This window comes from Vombatus ursinus, unplaced genomic scaffold, assembly GCF_900497805.2.
Source record: "Vombatus ursinus unplaced genomic scaffold, bare-nosed wombat genome assembly UNPS02008267.1, whole genome shotgun sequence".
Taxonomy (NCBI): domain Eukaryota; kingdom Metazoa; phylum Chordata; class Mammalia; order Diprotodontia; family Vombatidae; genus Vombatus; species Vombatus ursinus.
This window is the reverse complement of record NW_020948045.1, coordinates 31,597-55,563: the sequence shown is the minus strand read 5'-3', so window position 1 is coordinate 55,563 and position 23,967 is coordinate 31,597. Positions and strand designations below refer to the sequence as shown.

Sequence of the window (23,967 nt, the reverse complement as noted above, 5' to 3'; positions counted from 1 at the left end):
TTTTTTTTTTTTTTTGTGAGGCAGTTGAGGTTAAGTGAATTGCCCAGAGTCACACAGCTAATAAGTGTCAAGTGTCTGAGGTCACATTTGAACTCAGGTCCTCCTGACTCCAGGGCCAGAGCTCAATCCACTGCACCACCTAGCTGCTCCTGTTTATTTTTAATTGTGTACTGTTGTCCTAAAGCTTCATCCGTTCTATTCAATCACATTTTTTGGAACATAGCCAATATAGAAATTTGTCTTGTTTTCTTATACATGTGTGTAATAGGTTTTTTTTATGTTATCATTGGGGTGGGGTCTGGGGGATGTTGAGGTAGGAGGGAGAGAGAGAAGGCATCTTGACTGATAAAATCAAAATATATATTAAAAAAAAAATTGAGAACTCTGATCCATGTATTGACCAATCACCATTCCTGAGGACTCGTATTGAAACATACTGCCCACCTCCTGACAGAGAAGTGATGGACTCAGAGGACAGATTGATATGTAGTTTTTTTTTTTGGGGCATGGACAATGAGAAATTTTGTTCTGTTTGACTCTACGTGCTTTTAACAGATTTTGTTCTTCAAGTGGGGGTGGGAAGGAAGTGGGAGGAAGAGAAGGCTGATCTTTTTCTGAAAATAAAATTTAATTAAAAAAATTAAATATGCTTACCATTTAAAGTTTTTTTTTTTTACTACTACCTATAATATACTATCTGTGTGTGTGTGTGTGTGTGTGTGTGTGTGTGTGTGTGTGTGTGGTTTTCTTGTTTTGGGTATGTATATGTGTGTATATGGAATTGTCTTCAAATATTGTAATAAATACCCTGAAATATCAAGGCATTTATTCATTGGTTGATTTGTATCATGTGTATAATTTATTCAGAAATATCATGTACAAGCTTTTACTAAATATATGTATGTTCTTAGATTGATACCTTTAAGGTTTTTTCCTTTGGTAGTAGATTGTTAAATCTATAAAATTCACAAAGAGCTTTATCTTAATTTCACTATAAACTATTTCAAGAAGATAATGTTTTCATTAAGAAAGTAGTAAACAACATGGCATACGGTTTTAAAATTAAGATAAGCTTTGTCTTTGGTTCATGGGATCTATGTTTGTGGGCTGGATTGCAATATGAAGGGGACATCTCAGAAGTTTGTATGGATTGTGTCTCCACACAAGTGGTTGTGCTGGAGACTGCCAAAGAAACAGAGTCTCTGAAGAGATTTTACGAATTGTAATCTAATAGCGAGTTAATTTTTTTCTGACAATCTAGGATCTTCACGCTGTATAGCAAGTCACTTCCACTTGATCTGGCCTGTCGAGTTTGGGACGTCTTTTGTAGAGATGGAGAAGAATTTTTATTTAGAACAGGATTAGGAATCCTTCGATTATATGAAGATATACTTCTACAAATGGACTTTATTCATATAGCACAGTTTTTAACCAAACTGCCAGAGGACATCACATCAGAAAAGCTTTTCAGCTGTATAGCAGCTATTCAGATGCAGAATAGCACCAAAAAATGGACACAGGTAAATTCTTTCTTTCCCAACTCTAATAAAGATATTAAATCAGTCCTTTTATGTCAGACCAATGAGAGTTAAAAATTTTCCAAATATCAGTGCTGAAAAAGTTTGCAGTCATTTTTATGTATGTGAGAATAGCTTAGTTTATGGTCTTCTGTAAATGCAGTGGAATGAAATAAGCATTCTTTTACCCTTGCAATCCTAAAACTTTTTTTCTACAACATTTTATGAATACAAGCAAATTGTAACTCACAACATTTCTGTAGTTATGAGGGGACTAACTCTTGTTATTTCTATGACATTTCATATAAAACACAAAAATACACATCCATAGTGTATTTTTAAAGAATACCTTGTGTATTCTATATACCACAGGGGCTAGAAAAAGATAACAAACAATCCCGTAAAACAATTTAAGAGCATATAATCTAGTTAGGGAGAAACTCTATACACAGAACATTAAATAGTAAAAGATAACAGTGGAAGGGATACAACAGTAAAAATATGCTGTAGTATTAATTGCCAAATATGTAGGACCTTGAAAGATTTCTGATTTCATTTGTGTGTCTGTTCCTTCCAGTGCATATCAGGACACTTTCATGAGTTTCCATTCTTTTCATCTCCTGGAGACCAGCCTTCTGGTGATGTGGCTCTTCACACTTACTTTATGGTCCTTGTATTATGAAGATAGTTGGTTGGGCTTCATGCTTGAGACCTTTCTGGTTTGATAAGATGTAATAGAGGTTGTGTTCTGCTAATTATACAACCTTTGAGAAGCCAGAATTACTTCTATATTGATCTGAGTAAAAAGAATATCACAGAATTTCAATTAAAAGTGGCCTTGACTCTAGGCATTTTCTCTGGCTCATCCTTATGCTGAGAAAGCTTTCCTTTTTCATCACTGCCTCCTGGCTTCCTTGACTTCTTTCAAGTCCCAACTAAAATTTCACCTTCTCTTGTGAGCCTTTGACAATCCCTCTTAATTCCAGTGCTTTCCCTCTGTTGATTATTTCCTATTTATCCTGTATATGACTTGTTTGCATCTATTTGTTTGCTTGCTGTATCTCTCATTAGATTGGTTGCCTCTCAAGGACAGGAACTGTCTTTTGTCCTCTTTTTTTTTTTTATCCCCAGCGCTTAGCACAGTGCCTGGAACATAGTAGGCTCTAAGTCAATGCTTATTGACTGACTGACTCATTGGATGTCTAATCATTAGATGTCTAATGTTTAGTGATTGGGTGCGGCATATTGACTGAGTCCAAGTTTCATAGAACGAATCCTTTTATTAAGGGGATTTGTTCTGTGAAGTTTGGATTCAGTCAAAGAGCCGCACTTGAGGACTTAGAAGACCACATGTGGCCTCGAGGCTGCAGGTTCCTTACCTCTGCCTCTAATCCAACCAGTGTCCAAACAGAAATCCCCTCTATACCATATTCTTAACAACTGATCGTTCAGTTTTTGCTGGTGTACGTCAACTATCTCTTAAGGCAGCCTATTCCATTTTTAGATCACTTTGATTGTTAGCAAGTTTTTCCTTGCATCAAGTCCAAATTTGCCTCTTTAAAATTTCTATCTATTATTTCTACTTCTGTTCTCAAGGGATAAACAGAATAAGCATACTACCTTTTCCATGTGACTGCTCTTCAAATGCTGACAACTGTGCCTCCTAATCTTTTCTCAGCTAAACATCCCCAGTTCTGTTGACTAGTATTCATAAGACATAAAATTGAGACCTTTCCCTGAACCATCTCTAGCTTAACAATATCCTTCCTAAGTTGTGTTGTCCAGAACTGAAAATAATACTCCAGATATATGCTGACCAGAGCAGACTTCCTTTTTCTGTATGTTATACCGCTCTTCATATATCCAAAAAATTGCATTTGGTTTTTTTTTTGACTGCCCATCACATTGCTGACTCATATTAAGCTTGCAGTTCACTAAAATTGCCAGACTGTTTTTCAGACAAACTGTTCTGTAACCATACCCTCCTCATTTTGTAATTTTGAAGTTAATTTTTTGAGCATTTATCCCTCTTAAATTTTATTTTATTAAGTTTGACCCACTATTTTAGCCTGTCAGAATCTTTCTGAACCATTATGCTGACACCTTGTTAGCTATCTTCCCCATTTTTTATGTCACTTGCAATTTGATAAGTATGCCTTCTGTGACTTTTAATAATGCAGATAGAAGTGCTGAAGTAGTGATAGATAAGGAGAGGTGAAGAGGTGCGGTGAGTGTGGTGGCTGGATGTGAAAGAGCGTGGATGGGAAAAGTGTTGTGGAGGTTGGCTTGATGAGACTTGGCCCCTGAAAGAGAGGCCAAGAAGGCAGAGGCTGTGAAACCCGGAGTCCAGTTGAACTGGGAGCTGATGAGATTCGTTGAGAGGGCACAGAGTGCTTAACTCCTGCTTCTCACTACTGCCATATTCGGTCATTTGCCAAGTCATGTCATTTCTACCCCCATAGCATCTCTCACCTATGCCCCTCTGCTCCTCTGACACTGCCCCCATCATGTTACAGACTGCCATCGATACATGCCCAGACTATTACAACACCCTGCTTGTTGGTCACCCTGCTTCAGATCTCTTCCTGCTCTGCTGCATCCTCCACTCAGCTGTCAAGTTGATTTTCCTAAAGCACAGGTTTGACTATGTTACTTCCCAATTCATTCTACTCCAATGGTTCTCTGTTACTTTCAAGTTCAAATACAAAATCCTTTCTTTGGCATTCAAAGCCCTCCATAATCTCCTAGCTCTCACCCCACCAATCTTCTTACACTGTATATTCCCCTGCGCTCTAATTCTGTGCTCTGTATTCCAGTGACACTGGTCTCTTCATTGTTTATTGAACACAATACTCCAGCTCCAAACTTTCACTGTTTTTTTTTTCTCTCTTATTTTAGGCAGTTGGAATTAAGTGACTTGCTCAGGGTCACACAGCTAGTAAGTGTCAAGTATTTGGTCTGAGGTCGAATTTGAACTCCGGTCCTCCTGACTTCAAGGCCAGTGCTCCATCCACTGTGCCACCTAGCTGCCCCCCAAAACTTTCACTGTTTTCACTAGTTATTCCCCAGGCCTCAAACTTTTCCTCCTCATCTCCAACTCCTGGCTTCCCTGGTTTCTGTCAAGTTTCAGCCAAAGTCCCACTTTCTACAAAAAGCCTCTCCTGATCCCCTTTATTGCTAATGCCTTTCCTCTGTTAAATATCTCCAGTTATCTTGTCTATATCTTGTTTGTACATAATTGTTTGAATGTTTTCTCCCTTATCAAACTGTGAGCTCCTTGAGAGCAGATACTGTCTGTTGCCTTTCTTTGTATTCCTAGTACTTAGTTAACACAGTGCCTGGCAGTAATTGGGTGCTAAATAAATGCTAGTTGAGTGACTACAGAAAGGGAAGAGAAGAAGGCTCAGAACACAGTTTTGGGGAGATCCATGGTTAAGGGATAAGATATGGATGATTATCCAGCAAAGAAGACTGACAAACAGTCAGAGAAGTAGGAGAAAAATCAGGAGAGAACAATGTTAACAAAGACCCTGGGAGAAGAAAAATAGGTAGGAAGAGTGAATGGTTAACTGTATCAAATGTTGCCGAGATGAGGATGGAGAAGAAACCATTGAGTTTTGCAGTTGAGAGATTATTGGTAGCCTCACATTTGAGTGTTAAGGTTGAAATCTAGATTTTGAGCGATTGAGAAGTGAGCAGAGAGGAAATGGAGGCAACAGGTACAGGTGTGAAAGGAAGAGGAATTCAGGACAGTGGCCTGAAGGAATGACAGGGTCAAGTAAAAGTGTTGTTGTTTTCCATTAAAGGGTGGGGAGACCCTGGCATGTTTTTAGACAACAGAGAAGAAACCAATATATAGGGATAGATTGAAAATTATGGAGAGGGCAGTATCATTAAAATGGAACGAGTTACTGAGGGAGGAGGAGATGTGGTCCAGGGACCAAATAGAAGGCATTCTCAGGAAGAAATGATGTTATCTATCATCATCTGGTCATGCATTTAGTCAATTCCTGGCACATAGTAGGTGCTTAATAAATACTATCTTTTTGTGCTTACTGCTTCCTTTCTTAAATGATTCTTTACATATATTATAGAATTTTTCTTGGAATTGAAATTTGGTTTAATTTGCAGGCTGCATCCTTTTCATTTTTTTTTGAAAATCAGAAGACTCATGATCTTCAGTTCTGTAATAGATCTTACATATTCTTTGATCTCCCAGAGATTATTGATAGTGGCTCAACAATTATATTTGCCTTTTTTTTCCCTTAGTTTGTAGATATAGTTCATTTGGACTGGATGACTTAACTTCCTCAACAGAGGCTAAGTGCCTCTTTTCTTACTATTGTTTTATTTATTTTGGGTATTAGATTCCTTTTTGCCATATTTGTTTTTCCTTTTCCAGTCTAAAAAACCTTCTTGGTAGAGAAAAAAAAAAGTTGAGGTAACTAGGTAGAGCAGTGGATAGAGCACCGGGTTTGGAATCAGGAAAACCTGAATTCAAATCCAGCCTCAGATACTTATTAGCTGTGCGACCCTGAGCAAGTCACTTAACCCAGTTTGCCTCAGTTTCCTTATTTGTCAAATGAATTGGAGAAGGAAATGGCAACTCACTCCAGTATCTTTGCCAAGAAAATCCCAAATGGAGACACAAAGAGTCAGACAGGACTGAATAAAAAAAGAGAAAAAAAGCAGCAGCAGCAGTTGTCATTGTCTTGTTCACCCTGAATAGCAGTCCTATCCCTTCCTTCAAACTTCTTTCTCCAGCATGGCTAAAAACAAAGCATTCTTTGGGCTGTCCTTAGCTTTCCTGACAGCCATGTTGCATACTGAGCTCTAACAATCTTGATACTGTTCTTAGAGGAACATCTCATGAGTATAAACTCATAATTTCTTCCTTTAAAAGGAACCAAGGAAAATTTCTGTTCTAAATCTGATTGTCATATACAATTCATGGGGTAGAAATCGAGGGAACTTTCTGGGATTTATTTTCTGTTACCTGTCCTTGCTTCTACCTTTGTATATTTCTTTTAAAAATCTACATTGGTTGATGAGTTTCCTTTTTATCAGTATTGTTCTCTGTGAAAAACTTCTCTATTTCCTCTACATTATAATTATTTCTGTTTGTGTCTTCAGAATTTCATTTTTGAGAGATTTCTCTCTGTCCTGTGTTGACTTTCCTTATAGAATGATAGTGCTTGAGATTTTGTCTGCCCTTCCTCTGATCCATTCTGCTCTCCTAAAATTGAGGGTATATGTTATATTAAGCCATACTTCTGCCACCTCTGTTATAAGCACTAAGATGTAGTAGTTACTTCCTTCCTCTCCCTACAAGATTCCCCTCATTTCCACTTCATGAACTGTTTGTGACAATCAGATCCAAATTTAGAACTTCTCCTTGGTTCCTCTATACTTCAAAGGAGAAATTATTATTAAGGTAAGTTGAGAAATTAGGGACACTGCTTCTGTCACAGAGCTTCAGCAGACTTCTGTCCCCTTTCACAACTATATCTAATTCACTAGATTAGGCTCTGATGACAATGTTATTCTGTTTCTACCTTTATTATCTTTACCCCGATACTCAGTGTCCACTATACATTTCTCCTTCAAAATGACTGATACTGGGGCAGCTAGGTGGCAGAGTGTATTGATAGAGCACCGGCCCTGAAGTCAGGAGGACCTGAGTTCAAATCCAGCCTCAGACCAAACACTTGACATGTACTAGCTGTGTGACCTTGGGCAAGTGACTTAACCCCGATTGCCTCACAAAAACAACAAAAAAAACCCAAAACAAAACAAAAAAACCCCCCAAAAACCAAAATGACTGATACTTATCTGACGCTTTGAAATTTGCATGATTTCTTTTATGTAGACCTATTCTCATACAAGCCTGTTATGAGTTATTATTTTTCCCATAATGATGAGGAAAATGAGACTTGGCATGGTTAATGTCAAATGCAAGATTCTTGACTTAACTTTCTTATTATCATCTAGCACTTTAGCAGAGGAAATGTGTAGTAAATAGACTTTGTAGACACCTTGGATATTGCTATGAATTCATATGTTACAGTTTCATCAGCAATCTATAGAAAAGGAATCTAGGAGCTTCAGAGGAGGAATAATTCATGTTTGTATAGCACACTAAGGTTTACCAAATGCTTTCCTCATAGTGATCCTCAGAGGTAGACTAGTCTCTAGTATTCTCTCCATTTTACACATGAGGAAACTGAGATTAAGACAGGTTAAGTGATTTGAACCAAATTTGAACCCTTGTCTCCAAGCCTAGTGCTTTTTATTCTTTTCCACACTACTTCTCCAAATGATAATTTAGTGGTATTCTGCCAGGTGATAACCATAACATTAGAATCTAAAATTTGGCCTAACAAAGCAAAATGTAAGGATGCAATTTTTGGGGGGGGGGATGGGGTGGAGTGGAGAAACAGTGTTGATGGTTTAAAAAAAAACTTGTTTCTGTTTTTAAGTTAATAGCCAGCAGTCTGTTACTGTTGAAAATCAATTAATTTAATATGCATTCCCAGAAAGGAATTTCCAGAGAGAATGTTCAATAGTTAATCTTTATTTCAAATCATTTTCAGGTGTTTGCATCTGTAATGAAGGATATTAAAGAAGGGGACAAGAATCATAGTCCAGCACTGAAAAGCTAATCTTCACAATTAAAAGCCTAATTGAAATGTAGAAAACAATTTAATAAAATACTTTTTTCTACGTGAAAAACATTAGAGAAAAATATTGGAGAAATCCAGAAGAATCAAGAGAGATGGACAGATGTTGAATTTTCACTCAGTGGCAAAAGTAGATAAATGGATATCCTGTTGCCAGTATTAATTTTTAAAAAGTATTGTGTGGGGAAAACAGTTTTCACAAAGAAAAACTTTGAAAGTTGCTAGTTCATATTCCATAATTTGAGGTAAAGAATTTAATGCAATAAAATTTTTAAATAATCTTGGTTGGTACTTAAAGTTTTTGAGGCATGATTATTTTCTTTTTAACAGTTACTAGAAAGGCACTTTTGGAGGTCAAAAGGGGGCATGTTAAATTGTCTGAACCCCAAACTACTTTCTGAACCAAACCCCTCAGTATAGTTATTACCTCCAGATTTAACCAGTTGAAAATATTATGGACCAAATAAATTTCTTTGTTGTCTATGTGCCTAAGACTATGAAACATTGGGTTAAACTTATTTGGGTCACTGATGTCATTCAGTTTCATCCATCAGTTGGGGCAAATATGTGTAACTCAGGAACTGGAAATATTGGTGGTAGATTGTACTTCACTGGTTTCAGGTATTTCTTTTCCTGTAATATTTTATGTTTGTTATTGAAGAAAAATTATGTGGACATTCCTTAAGAGATTCTTAACAGAGGAATGTTAGCCTTTCCATTTCTAGTCTAAGAAATGATTTTATTCATGAAGTCATAAAACACTATGAAAATGGGGAAAAAATGGTGGAAGGAAAAGTTTTTCTTTGCACTTTAATGGGCAGAAATTTTGGTTTTGGTAGTCAATCCATAAATGTTAAAGTGAGACTTTACAGTGATTGTGTAATCACAGTAAAGAAATTACCCTAGTATGTAATGCTGACAGTTTTAAGTAGCATGGTGCTTGGCAAAGACTTGACATTCTTTGTACTTAAAATCCTTCCACTGTTGAACAACAAAATTTTGTAAATAGATTTGACATTTGAAACCTTAATTTATAAGCCAAGTCAATGACTTGCAAAATGTGCTCTAGATGATGAAAAAACCTAATTTTTTAATCAATGGAAATGAATGATAGCAGTAATACAATTGAACATTAACTTTTTCTAATAAGTCAAACTTTGATATTTATTGTGTATTGATTATGTTAATCACTGGTAGACTTGAGATCAAATTTATCACTACAGCATTTTAATTTTGGAACTAAAATGAATCATTTGAATGTTAAGAGCAGTATCTGCATAACATGCTACTTATTTAAAGAATGCTTTTATGTTGCAGTTCGGTTTATAACTACCTTTAAGCACATTATTTATATTGTTAATATGTAGTCTTCAAGCTAACAGGTCTGGTATCTTTGTTAATGTGGTGACCGCCTCTTTAGGAACATAGAACTTGAGAGTGCCCACTTACTTCCATCCCTGTTTATTCCAGCACTGTGACTTGGGAGGGCCTCTCAGTAGTTGCTCCTAGTAGTAGAGCAGTGAAGCTTGCTAGGGGGAGGAAAAGTTTCTGTGAAATAATGTTGGGGGGGGGGTTCGCGTCATAATACAAAGCCACTCGAATGTCCGAAATGAATGACTATAGTCATTCCCTCCTGCCCAGTTACCTACTTGGTTGTTTTCAATGGCCCTGGAAAGTATTGAGCATTGAACCCTGGTGGTCACCATATTGACATCACATACTACATGTCTAAGTTAAATTTTATTTTTATGTATTCATTTCTTTAGTTGGAACCAAGTTATTTCTTCCAATTTTGTTTTATTATTGTACAGTTTCTTTACCTTTCAAGTATAAGCTTGTATATAAAAATGTAAATACAAGGGATACATTAAAGACCACTAATAACAATTCCTATGTAAATAAAATTGTAAGCAGAGTAATTACTTGAAATGAGTCTTCATTACTTTTGGGTTATCTGCATTAATTAACTGAAGCTGGAAAATAATAACTAAACTATTTTTTTTTGCCAAATTTTTCTTGCTTAGCATTGCCCCAGGCCTTTGGTCCTAAAGGACTGGCAGTATTGGCAGCTGCAGTAGCATACTGTATTTGCCCATGAGCCATTTGTACACAGTTCATATGTCAATGTGTAAGATAGCTACTTTATTAAAATTTTCTTTTAAATGGAAAACGTTTTACTATGTCATCATAATAATGTGAAGTTTAGTATTATTTCGCTTGTATACTTATGCAAAGTAACTTTTTAAAAAAGTTGGCAGCATATTTTCTTGTTTTTTTTTTTTTTTTAAGGCAATTGGGGTTAAGTGACTTGCCCAGGGTCACACAGCTAGTAAGTGTCAAGTGTTTGGTCTGAGGCCGGATTTGAACTCAGGTCCTCCTGAGTTCAGGGCCGGTGCTCTGTCAATACACTCTGCCACCTAGCTGCCCCAGGATATTTTCTTACTCCCATTTCCTTTTGTGACTGGGCAATATCCCTTCAGTTTACAGCCGAGCATTCTTACTCCAAATGCCGCTAGAAGGCACCAAGTTCTTGTATTCATCACAGCAGTTCCCATTGAGAGCAAGTTGCAAATCTCTCAGATCCACTGGGCGCATACGCCCACGGTCAAATGCCTTTAAATGATTAGTTTGGTACTGAACTCTAAAGAGATAATCCATCTTTAGCAAGAAGGCACTGAAATTTCTACGGTCTCTGAGATTAATTTAACAACTTTTCCAGTAGCTTTGAATTGATGTTACTTTTCTCTAGTTCAGTTCACTTTCAATATAGTTGCACTAATATGTGTATTTCAAACCTGTGATCCCAAATCATTTTTAATTGACATTACACTGCATTGTAATTTTTTTGGGTAGCAACAAATATGCCTATTTCTTGCCTTGCTAAGGTTGCTATTAAAATTAATTTGAATTCCGTAAGAGAACACAACAACTGACGAGAACAAATTGGGAGTAAAGCAGCCCTAAAGTCTGTGGTACAGGGAAGTCAGTCTGGAATTTTAAATTTGGGGTGAATAATCTACCCTCTTGATAATAAAAAGCTGTATCTGTGTGGCATAAGTGACATTTTAATTTAATATCAAACCATTACCCAGGGTTTAATAAAAAGCTGTCATAGATTCCCAAATGTGGTAAAACCTTATTAAATTGGACTTCACTGGATTAGCATTTGTGAAAATTGAATAGAAATGATTTGCCTTTTAGTTTTCTAGGAAAGGGAGAATGTAAACAAAACTTTTTCAGCTACTTGGCAGAAATGGATTTTTAGAATGCTTTTAGAAGCATTCATTAACATGTAATTTAATTGCAAAGTGGCAGGGCCCACAGGTACTTAGGTAATGCTTTAATATGCTAATTATAAATCTTTGTTTATTTGTTAAAAACAATGCTGCTTTCATACCACACTTTTAGGTTTCCTGCATGTCCTAAAATAAGTAAAATTTCATTGCTTTGAAAATAACATTTCTTTATTTTATTAATTCAAACTAGTCTTCCCATAATTAATCTCACTTGGTGAGGTTTTTCCATATGCCGCAGGCTGAATTTATCTTATTGTGACCATTCTTAAGGAAGTTACCTTTCTGCTGCATTGCAAAACCTTTTCATTTGTTGACATTAAGAAAAATGGAAACTTTCATGGTTTTATTAAGTGACTTTTGTACAATTACAATGTATTTGGAAGTCAATTTTGTAATAAACATGTTATGATAAAATTGATACAGCTTTGATAGTAAATGTAAAAATAGAGACAAGAATTGATTACATACCTTTGTCTGTGTTCTCATTTTACAACTTATATTTAAATCATATAATGATCATATTTATATAACCCTCTATATAGTTTTCAGAGATTTTCCATAGCTTTTAAATTTGATTATTGGGATCATCCTGTTAAGTAGGCAAGGATTATCGCCCCTATTTTGAAAAATGAGGAAAGTTGGGTTCAGAAAGGTAGTGAATGATAACAGATCCTGGACTGTGACCCAGTTCTCCTGCCTCAGCATTCATTTAATGCTCTACTCAGCTGCTCCCTCCTTTTAAATATGAGGTTAAGGGAGTTTTGGGGAACAAGTGCACAAGTAGGTGGGAAATCTGGGGATCAAGAAAGAGTTCCTTTAAAAAGCTGGTTAGAGATGGGTTGAAGTATCCCGAGAAACTTGTTGTTTACATATAGCACATTCATCAGTAAACCTTTAAATAGTATATGGTCAATAACAATTAAGATAACTTGAATTTTATTTATTAAGGCCACAGAGGGGTACACATAAGTGCTCTGCAATACAAATTAGTGCAAGAGCATTCTGTGGTACTTTGTCTCCTCTCACTTTTCCCTAAATCCTCTGCGCTCTGGCTGCAGACCTCAACTGAAACCACCCTCCCCAAAGTTACCGATGATTTCTTAAATGCCAAATCTAATGGCTTTTCCTTGATCCTCTCGTTGACCTCTTCTCAGCTTTTGACTCAGTTTTGACCACCCACATTGCTCCCTTCTGATTCTCTTACCTGTCTGATCTTAGTCTCAGCTCATTCGTTATCCATGACGTGCTTACTTTGTCTTTAGGCTCTTTTTTTCCTCTCACTCTACATATTCATTCAGTCAGCAGATCTTGTCTTTTCTATTTCTACGTCTCCTACATCCCCCACCTCATCACTCCCATAACTACCATTCTCCTTAAGACCTTCATCACCTCTTTCCTGGACTACTGCAATAACTTCCTATTTGGTCTCCCTCAAGCATTTCTCATCTCAAACTCCTACTGACTAGTTCAACTCTCTACTCTCCTCTATTTTTGATCTCACCTCATTGCTTTGTCAAACCCCAGCCCTGAATTCTTCTGTCTGCCTCCTCCTCTATTCCCCTCATGCTGCTGAATGGATGGAGCATGAGGAAATATCTCTCCTGAGGATCAACAAACTTCATATGGAATATGAATATTTAGTTACAGTTATCTCAAACTCACATACAAAACAGAACTCATCTTTCCCTCCCAATTCTGATTCTAAACTTCCCTATTACTGTTGAGGACACTACCATTTTATCACCAAGGTTCTCAACCTCCATGTTTTTCTCAATTCTTCACTCCCAACCCACATCACTAATCATTTGATAAATCTTGTCCATTCTCTTTCCACAACATTTGTTGCACCCATCTCCTCCCAGGCCAGCTCCCTATTTCAGGCTCTCATTAACTCTTAACCTATTACTAAATTGTTATAACTGGATTCACAGCTTTGTCTCTCATCCTTCATTTTCTCATCTGTACAGCTGCAGTAATGATTTTCCTGAAGCACAGATCTGACCATGTCTCTGCTCAAGTGTTTCTGCTCCAAAAACTTAAGTGGCTCTCGGCCTCTAGAATCAAATATAAACTCAGTTTTTGATATTTCAAGCTCTTACAACCTGGCCCCATAAGCTAACTTTCCAGTCTAATTATACTTTACTCCCTGGATTCTGCAATCTAGTCATACTGCCCTTGCAGTTCTGAACACATGATGCTCCAACTTGTGTCTCTGTGCCTTTACCTTGCCTGGTCGCCAAGTTTGGAATGCTTCTTGGGATTTTTAGTTTCTTTTGAGACTCAGCACAGGTACCAACTCCTACCCAAATCCTTTCATGATCTCCCTAAGGGCTAGTGCACTCCCAAAGATACCTTAGATTCAATTTGTACATATTCCGTATATACTGATACATGCACATACAGTCTTCCCCATTAGAATGTAGACTAGAAGCCAAGGATTGTTTTGCTTTTTTTTCTTCTTCTTCTGCATATCCCTCTTCCTAGCACAGTGCCTGGCATAAACAGGTGCTTCATAAATGTTTTCGACTGCTTACTAGTAGAGATGAGAGTCTACACAAGTTAACTGATACAGAACAAAGTAATGGGGGCAAGAAAGAGCCAGGCAAAGTGCTACGAAAAAAAAGTCTTAAGAAGGAAGCTAGTCACTGGGGGGGAGATGGGGAGTTGGCACCAGGATCTCATGCCTTGGAAAAAGCACTTTGTACATAAAAGAATTCAGGACTCTGATGCAGTGCCCAATCACGCCTTAAGAAAAGTGGTGGAGAAACGGAGCCCACCTCTCACGTCTCAGCGGAGGTGTCAAATGGGCCACCTGGATCGTCGGCCACGGCCAACGTGTAGATATGTTTTGCTTGGACGGTGGGGGGTGTACTCAGTGGGAAGTGATAAAGGGGGAAAATCAAAATATTAAAATTAAGGGGAAAAAATGGCACTGCTTGCAAATCCTGGCTCTACCTGCGTCTCCGAGGGCAGTTTGGGCTCACGACTTCACGTGTGAAAGAAGGGTGTTGGAGCCCAGATCGCTTCTCGCGTGCACCGCTGAGCTTCAGGTTTGGTCCAGCGCTCATTTACACCCGCCCGCTCCTCCTGCGAGTCTAGACAGGCTGGGCGGGAGCCGATCCCTCCTCTCCAGAGCTATGGCTGCAGACACTATGGGAAGCAGTCTGGTAGTTGCAGGGCTGGGCCAGGACGCACAGCCCAAACCCTTCATTTTCTAGATGACGCCACTGGGAGGTCGGACTATGGGTTTGAGGGAGGACTTGAATTCAGGACTCCCTGCCTCCAGGGCCAGCGTCCTCTCGAGACAGCAGGTGCTTCATGGAGAATAGATAAAAATGCCTTCCCCTGTACTTCCTGTCTCTCTCTCTCTCTCTATTCTGACTGAATTCTGGCCGCCAGGACCGTCAGAAAGGATGCACGAAAGCTCAAAGCTTCAACGAGATCCTAAACTAAACCTGGAAACCGACAGTTGCCACCTGACCCTGCGGGGAGAGGGGTGGGGAGGGAGAGAACAGGAAACCCCGCGAGACTGGGGGCGGAGACGGGGAGGGGATAACGAGGAGGGGGCGGGGACTTGGGAAGGAGAAGCGCGCGGTTTTCCCCGAGAGAGTCTCGTGAGAGGACCGAGGCTCGCGAGGCTTAGCAGGGGGTTGGGCGAAAATTGGCGCGCGGGTTTGCAGGCTGCTCCGGAGTTCCGTCCGGGGAGTGCGGCTGCGCCTGTGCCCTCGTTCGCCCCTGTGCCCCGGCTATGCCTGCCGAGCGCCTGCAGCAGAGCGGCGGTGAGTGCGCCCTCGGCTCTGGGGCGGGGAAGCTGGGGGCCTGGGGAGAGGCGGCTGAGGGGGGAAGCGAAGTGGCGGCGGAGCCCGTGGGGGGAGGGCCGGCCCCAGAGCAAGCCTGGGAAGTCCTCGCCCCCGCGCTGAGTTTCCCGCGAAAACGAAGCTTCTCCGCGGGTGATTGACGGGCTTGTGGTCCTGCTCGGGGCGGGGGCCGGGGCCGCCTCCCTGTACTCGCTGGGCTCGCCCCCGCCCCCCAGCTAAGTCTTTCTTAGCTTTGTACGGACGCCCCGAGGGGCCGGGAGCGGGCCGGGGCAGCTCGTCCGGGCGGGCAGCCGGCTTGGCCGCGCGCGCAGCATCCGCTCTCGGTGCTCGAGAACCATTTCTCCCCTCCATTGAACACAGGACTTGAGGCGGCAGAGATGGCTCAGCCCCCAGACGACACCCCGGTGATCACCCCAGCCATGCTGGAAGAGGAAAAGCAACTCGAAGCAGTCGGTCTGGAGAGAGAGCGGAAAATGCTGGAGAAGGTACCGTCACAGAGCAGTGCTTCCAAGTTTAAAAAAAAAGAGCATACATTTAAAACAGCCTAGTTTGTTTTTCCAACGTTGAAATTTATATTTAACATTTCTTTGCATTTTGGAAATTTTGAGTATCTTGGAGCAGTAGTGCCAGTGTCATTATTTCAAGTAAGCCTGCTTTAGATGTCAGTTATTTACAACAGTAAATAATTTATATTTTTAAAAACTTATTTGGAAATTTTTTAAACACTTAAAGTATAACAGCTCCTGCTTTCTGTACATTTTCTTAAAAATTGTTCGTTTTGTGAATTTTCCGAAAAAACAATGCCAGCATGATGTCTTTGAACATTTTAACCCTATCTTACATTTACACACATTTGTTTCAATTAGTTCATTGTGAGAACATAAAACATTAAGCTCAGAATCTTTATCTTCCTCTTCCTGTTTATTAAAGACCATTTCCACCCATTTTGATTTCTCATTTCTCAATTTGAAATAAATTAATATGAGAGAAGATAGATGGCCTCTGAAATCTCTTCTTGCTCTAGATTCATATTCTGATACGAAATAAGAAAACATACACTTAATGAAATTTCTTTAGTACTTGGTACTCCCTCCAGCAATACAGATTACAATCCTTTCATGCCTTTTTTGTGAAGTGATGTGGCCAAAAAATTGTGCCATCCATATATGAAGCTCTACCAACACTTACCTACCACATACTTCATTCTACTGACACAGCCTTTGAGAATCCAGAGCGTACTTACGTCACAGAGAGAGACATAGAAATAGGACTTTAATTGACAGTACACAAAACTGCTAGTTTTTAAAATTGTGTTCTAGCTCTGAGTAGTGTCTGAAGTGCCTGCATGATGTGTTCATTCATTGGTGTGACTTTAAGGTGATACGAAAACGTTACTTGCTTAATTAATTCACCTTTATCTAGGAGGCTTGTGACTAAAAGGAGGGGAGGCAGGTGAGTTAACTGGTGGACGATTTGTGTGCTTCTTTAGTATCCAAGCAGTGTTAAGAGATCTGTAGAAAACCCCTAGCCCGTTGCTCCTACTTGGAAGACTGGATGTATTATTCTATTCTGACCCATTGGAGAGAGCAGCAGGATTGATGAAATTACAGATCCATTGAAATGTGCAGAGATTATCATGAGATATTTATGAGATAACCGGCTCAATTGTTAACTGTTTCCTATGTGAATCTTATTTTCTACATATAAAACAGTTACCCAGGTTGTAATTTTTCTCTTCAGTTATTTTTTATTCCTCATCCTGAAAGAGGTCGTATTTAGGACGGATGGCACTCTAGTTGTGTTGTGGTCCTTTGATAGCACGGTTACCTAATATAGAAAGGGAATAAACCGTGGCTCCCAACGTCGAAGGGAGGGAGGCGCTGTGTTGTGGTTTGAACCCTTGCTCTGGCATTCACCTCTGATGACTGCACATCTCTTGAGCCCTTGGGTCTGAGTTACCCCCCATGTGAGAGGGCTGGGCTATGGTCTCTGATGTCCGTTCTAGCTCCAAACCCGTGCTCTGTAAGTACCTGATGTGTTATAATGACCTGTCCAGCAGCGTGTAATGCAATTACTGATCCTGCTTTGGCAATGTTAAGATACGACGGATTGGAGGGGAAGGGATTAAACATTTGTATAGGACCTGTTATGTGCTTGGCCCTGCGCTAAGCAATTTCTACAGATTTTCTCACTATTGATTGGCACAACAACCCTGGGAGGTGATTGCTGTTATCTCCCATTTTACATTTGAGGAAACTGAGGTCAACAGAGGTTAAGTGACTCGCCTAGGGTCACACGTAAGTGACTGAGGCTGAATTGACTACTTCACTTTCCCATTTTGATTCTTACTACTACATTCTAACTAGAAAATACTTTGAAGTAATGCGTAAGATACTGTTGAGTATTGCACTTAGGCAGTATTTGTTAAGGGTATACTTTGTGGCACATTTAGAAGAACACTTCTAATTCTGGAAAAAATAGACATCTTTCTATAGATTCTACTTTTTTAAAAGTTTTTTACTGTTAAAGAAAACGTCTTGTTTGTCTTTGAAAGAAGGAGGGAGGATCCTTGGAGGTACTGTCTCCAGAAGGAAATCCACTCCGTTAGGTTCTTTGGGTATTCATGGACCATCTCCCTTGGAAAGAAAGCTATTGTTAATTGGGAAGACTCCGGCCTTGGGAAGAAAGGCTTGTCTACTCTGCCCAGAAGTTACTAAAAAGCAGAGGAATCTGCTTTTTAGAATCCCTGGATTTCTTTGAAGATGGGAAGACTTTTCTGCCTCTCAGCCCCTGCCCTTTCTGTTGTCCTCCCCCCATGAATTACCTAGTATTTATTTTGTATGTATCATACACAAGTGACTCGTGGGGATAGAATGGAAACTCTTTTGAGAGTAGAAAATCTTTAATTTTTGTCTTTCTATCCTTACCATGTGATATAACGCCTGGCACTTGGTAAGCACTCAGTAAATGCTTACCTCAGTGCATCGAAGTGTGGTAGAAAGATCCCTAGCTTTGGAATTAGATGACTTAGTTCAGTTTCTGTTAATAACAGTGCCTTACTCCCCCTGGGTCCCAGATTCCTCATTTTTAAAATGAAGAGGTGGTGGGACAGGTGGGCTCTGAGGTCCTGTGTGGCTCCAGTTCTATGGTCCTATTGAAAAAAACATGAATTAGCTTAGAATATTAGAGAGGGAAGTACTGATTTTCTAATGACAGGTATATGATGAATATAATGAAAAAAAATTCCTCCAATCCTCTCTAAAGTGGTAAATGTTAATACTTTATACTCACCATGCTGTTTTGCTAGCCACCTAGCAATTAGTGCCTCTTTGTGATAGTAACTGTAACTTAATATCAAAATACTTTTTAAATTGTATTTTATAAATTTGATAATTTATGAAGAGGCAGCACGATATAATAGCTGGTTGGGGAGCCAGGACAATTTGACTTCAAGACTCACCTTGGATACAGACTGATTGTGTGATACTGGAATAGTCAGTTAACTTACCTGCTCTAGGCAACTCTCTAAGGACCATAATAAGTTGCAGGGAATGTGTTCATTTACATGGATAGAGGAAATTTCCTTACCCAAGAGTTCCCTATACTAAAGAAATAACAGTTCTAAACCTTTTGTCTTACAATTATTACTTCTTTATTTTTTTGGTATGTTTTATGGGAGATTTTGGGGGGCGTCTGCACATTTACATTTTTTTTAACCTGAATATCAAAGAAAATGAGAATTTCCACATAACATTTTAGAACATAAGGACTGGGCTTATATGTGAAACCATGAATCTCTATTATGTAGAGCTTGTCCTTCCTTTGAAGTATCTGATAAATTAAGCATGCAACTTTCAAACATCTTGCTTGTCTGATTTTTTTTCTGGTGGCTTCTTATTTTTTCTCCTTTGGAGCCCTATTCTTGTCTTCTCATTCTCATTGGGAAAAAAAAGCAAAACTCACTTAACAGCTATACATATAATCAGATGAAACAAATTCCCACATTGGCCATGTACAAAAATGTGTATCTCCTTCTACATCTTGTGTCCAAGCACATCTTGACTGTTAGTCAACATCCTTCAATGTCAGTACTTGTGAAGGGTCGTTATTACATTGATCAGAATTCTTGAGTCTTTCAATGTTTTTATTTACATTGTTGTATAAGTTGTTCTCCTGGCTCTACTTGCTTCACTCTGTACCAGTTCATGTAAGTTTATCTAAAATCATCCCTTTCATCATGTTTTACTACAGTAATATTCCATTTCATTAATAAAACATAATTATTCCCCAGTTGATTAATACTTCCTTAGTTTCCAGTTCTTTGACACTAAAAAAAAAAATAAAGAGCTACTACACTATTGTGTGGGAAATTATTTTGCTTGACTGTATTTGTTTTTTTTTTTTTTTTTTTTTTCCCACTAGGCAGCAGGGTTAAGTGACTTGCCCAGGGTCACACAGCTAGTACGTGTTAAGTGTCTGAGGTTGGATTTGAACTTGGGTCCTCCTGACTCCAGGGCCAGTACTCTATCCGCTTCGCCACCTACCTGCCCCCAACTGTATTTGTTTAAAAGGGTTTTGTTTTTTTATATTTTATATTCTGTAGTTATTTTGAGTAGAATTTTCTTTCTTTTCCTGCTGGATTTTGTTGATAATATACAGAAATGCGGATGATGTATTTGGACTAGTCAGGTTATGTTTCATAGAGTAAGTGTCTCTAGTTGGGCATTTAGGAATGGGTTAAGATTGGAAATAGGAAGGAAAAGTGCATTCCTTTTTGGGTAGTGGGGGTGGGGGGAGAAAGGGATATGTTATGAACAAAGGCCCAGAAGGAAAGATGAGTATGTTGTAGTATTTCATCAATCTGAATAGAATTGAGGGTTCATTTAGGGATATAATTGGGAGAGGTAAGGCTGGAAGGGAGGATTGGGCCCAAATTGAATCATGGTCAGTAGTTTGCTTTTTTTCCCTCTTAAAGCCTGACCATTCTAGCTCATAGTAAATTCTGTCTCTCAGATTAGCTTTGTTAGTTGACAGAAGTATTTATTTTTTGTTTTTTGTGACTTCATCTAGATTATAAATAAACGGGACAGAGTTTATGTGTTCTTTGTGTTTTTTTGTGTATGTTTTCACAAGTCTTGTAGAAGTGTATATACTATAGTATGCATAATACAGTCAGTAAATGGGGTAGTGGAAGGACTGGCAGAACTTCTGTGACTGGACAGTGACTCAACCTTTCTGGGTTTCAGTTTCCTTATCTACAAAATGAAGGAGTTGGGCTAAATGACTTCTTAGGTCTCTTCCAGTTGTGAATTCTTGATCCTGTGATCTTATCCCTTCTTTGTGATTATATAACTAGTTAGTGTCAGAGGCAGAGCTTAAACCCAGTTCTTCCTGACTTGTGGGTCTACGTGGGTCCACGTGAACTCTGGTTTATATAGATTATGAAAAGTTAAATAATATTAACTTGTCACAGTACAAGAAAACATTAGGGCAGAAAGTAATTTAACCAAAATATCTGATATGTTTATTCATGTAGTTTGCAATCTCTCCACACTTAGTAGTTGGTTTCCATGTGTTGCTAAACCTGAAAAAATATCTCTCCTGCTGACAGACTTTCTGATGATAAGCCTTTTTGAACTTAATTAGGCTAATCCTCAGATGACTGATATCCAGTTCTTAGGTTCTTCTTTGGAGTTGTATCTGCCAGAGTTTGTGTTTTGCTAGCATAATCCAGGAAAAGCCACAGTCACCTACCACTGGAGGGCCAAGCTAGTACAGTATTCATTTTATATTTTAGTTAAAAAAAAAACAACCCAGCATTTAATTATATTAATGTAATTGAAAACTGTTTCCTATTCCCTAAAATATATTTGAGTTTTACCGTATCGTCAGAATTTTTACCTGTAAGCATTCTAATAACAAACTTAAAAGTTAATTTAAATATTCAGTTTTTTTTTATTTGAGTTTTAAATAAGGTACTAGATTTTTTTTTTTTTTAGCCCTGGTTCTAAGATATGTGTAAGTAAGCTGTATTTGTATAATTTTTTATTGCTTTTTTTGTTCACATATAAACATTAAAACATAATATTACTGACTGAATTTTTATAGGATATACTGCAAATATTTATATTTGAGAGAGACATGGAATAATAAGTGAAAAAAAATCTTTTGTTGGTAGGCTCGCATGTCTTGGGATAGAGATTCTAATGAAATTCGCTACAAGAGACTTCAACATTTACTTGAAAAAAGCAATATATATTCCAAATTTTTGTTGACCAAAATGGAACAACAACAAATGGAGGTGAGTAATTGAAAATAGTTATTGTTAGTTTTTAATCTGAATGTAAAATTTTAAAAATAATCCTATCCTTTAGTACTTCAGAAGAATTTTCATCTTCATGAATGACATAGATTGCAATGCCCCAGACACCTAGATCTTCATGAGTTGACTGTGGCCAGAATTTACCTGCTCGTTAACTTTCTGGTCACACTGAATTTAACCAGACTAGTTTTCGTAAGGGCAGCTAGATGTCACAATGGATAGAGCACTGAGCCTGGAGTCATGAAGACTCTTTTTTCTGAGCTCAGATTTGGCCTCAGATCCTTACTAGTTGTGTGATTGGGCATTCCACTTAAGCCTGTTTGTCTCAGTTCTCTCATCTCTAAAGTGAACTGGATAAGGAAATGGCAAACCACTCCACTATCCTTTGTCAAGAAAACCCCAAATGGGGTTTTATGAAGAGTCACACATGACTGAAAAACGCCTGAACAAGTCTTCATAAGACAGACACACTGCCATTGGGTCCATACTTGAGGACTTTCTGGCTGAATCTGAACTGCCTAAGTATGTGTTCTCTTGGCAAACCTTTTGAGAATCTAGGTTTATTTCTACATGTTGGAGGTAGAACTTAGTGAAGGAAATAGGTACATATCTGTGTGTTTTATTTTGTTGTTTTTATATTTTGGATGCAAAGACATGCTTTATATCCACTTTCTCAGTCTCACTTTGTATTGATGTAAGTTATAGGCCAAAGAAATTATACTTATAAATATTAGGATATAATGTAGTCCCCTAAAACTCATGTAGTCTTAATCATAAGTTTAGTAATACTATTTAAAAAAAATAGGATTCAGGAACAGGAGTCTTGGCCTTTTATCTAGAACAAAGCCCTATATTTAACACCAAATAAACAGTATTATGGTATAGTGGGCAGAATACTAGGTAGATGTGAAGTCAAAGAAATTGTCTTTGCTTCTTGGCTCTGCCTGTTTGAGCTATGGCAAGTTTCTGGTTCCTTGTTTGCAAAATGAGAGGTTTGAACTATATGATCTTTAAAGTACCTCCCTTTCAGGACTGTGCTTCTGCAAATCAGAAAGTCATTAAATGTATATACTTTAAGGACACTAAGATATCTCTTCTCAGGAACAGAAGAGGAAAGAGAAATTGGAGCGAAAAAAGGAGGCTTTAAAAATTTCAAAGGTAATCTGTTAAATTAGATTTTTAAAATAGCATATTACGTCTTGAAGAAGTTTCTGATTCTAACGTTGACAGGAAAATAGCCTCAGTAAAATGTGTGATACTGCTTTAAAACTTTTTTCCCCCTTCCTGTATTACTGTAAGAGAGTTTCTGTTTTCTACATATCTCCCATATTTAATTTATGTTTTGGGGAAAACATAGTAAATACTCATAAACATTTAGGACTGAATCCATTTCATGTACCACGAGAAAGTTAACTGTATTTCCCTAATGAAAAGCAGCCTGCATTGGTTTTTCCTGAAATCTTTGTCTCCAACAGGTCTTCCTTGAGACCATTTGTTTTATATTTCCATCTATAGCACAGAGTCTAAAAATTGTGGTGGTTAGCATTTTATTATAGCAGTTACCCAAATTTTCAGTTACATACTGAAGGCAAGTAACAGTACCAGAAAGAGTAGCAATTTCTAGGATAGATCTTTGTGACTGCTCCTGAAATTTCAGATATAGTCATTTCCTACTTTCAGTACATTGCATATAGCACATGAAGTGCTGTGGCCAAAAAATTGTGCCATCCATATATGAATCTCTCCCAACACTTACCTGCCACATATTTCATTCCACTAACATAGCCTAAGTCTAAGTCTTTTGCTCTTATAAATTTTAAACTTCCTTTTTACTCTTCTTCCTTCCCTCCCTTTCTTTTTCCCCTCCTTCCTCTCTCCCTTCTCACATTTTTTGCTTGCATGTTGTCTATTTTTGGTGTGTTGCCCTTTATTTATTCTTTTAAAAAAATAGCTCCTATTCCTCTTTAAATAGTTCTTTTTGCTCCCTCCCCTCCAGCCTAAATCTTTACCTTTGTTGTACTTTCTTTCTATGCCTTGACTTTTTTCTTTCAAGTTCCCCAGAGAACTTGTGAAGTACTCCTAGTTTCCTCAGTTCCATTATCCTAGAAAAACCTTACTTCTAAGGGTGAGGATAAAAGAGATTGTGAAGCCATATTCTCTCTACCTCTATCTTACTTCTCCCCCTCCTGGATTTCATAAAGCATTCTTCAATAAGAATGAGTAACAGAAATTTGAAAGTGGTACATGTATTGATTCCTCTTTCCTCCTACTCAAGAGAAATACAGAAAGTACAAGGTTATAGATAGCACCAAAAATCTGTAAGGGAAGCATAGT

General features: G+C 38.3%; 2 protein-coding genes across 3 annotated transcripts in view; both read left to right on the top strand.

Annotated features, from left to right (window-relative positions):
- Window positions 1-10,116, top strand: part of LOC114034148 (TBC1 domain family member 12-like) — a 128,908-nt gene extending 118,792 nt beyond the window's left edge. For both annotated transcript variants that reach the window (XM_027849754.1, XM_027849753.1), the window contains exons 12-13: window positions 1,262-1,520; window positions 8,111-10,116. In XM_027849754.1, coding sequence (XP_027705555.1) covers window positions 1,262-1,520; window positions 8,111-8,179 — 328 coding nt within the window. In that variant the 3' untranslated portion in view covers window positions 8,180-10,116. The remainder of the gene's footprint in view (window positions 1-1,261; window positions 1,521-8,110) is intronic.
- Window positions 10,117-15,154: 5,038 nt separating this feature from the next.
- On the top strand, window positions 15,155-22,803 carry LOC114034147 (lymphoid-specific helicase-like). The gene is made up of 4 exons (XM_027849752.1): window positions 15,155-15,272; window positions 15,672-15,796; window positions 21,490-21,612; window positions 22,735-22,803. Exons 1-4 carry the CDS (start codon window positions 15,242-15,244, stop codon window positions 22,801-22,803), a joined length of 348 nt encoding a protein of 115 aa, XP_027705553.1. The 5' UTR covers window positions 15,155-15,241.
- The last annotated feature ends 1,164 nt before the right edge of the window (window positions 22,804-23,967 follow it).

Excerpts from the sequence above, each read along its gene's own strand:
- LOC114034147 (XM_027849752.1), top strand. The coding sequence starts at position 15,242 with ATGCCTGCCGAGCGCCTGCAGCAGAGCGGCG. Across the intron at positions 15,273-15,671 it reads GCGCCTGCAGCAGAGCGGCG|GACTTGAGGCGGCAGAGATG; the intron begins GTGAGTGCGCCC and ends CATTGAACACAG. Across the intron at positions 21,613-22,734 it reads TGGAACAACAACAAATGGAG|GAACAGAAGAGGAAAGAGAA; the intron begins GTGAGTAATTGA and ends ATCTCTTCTCAG.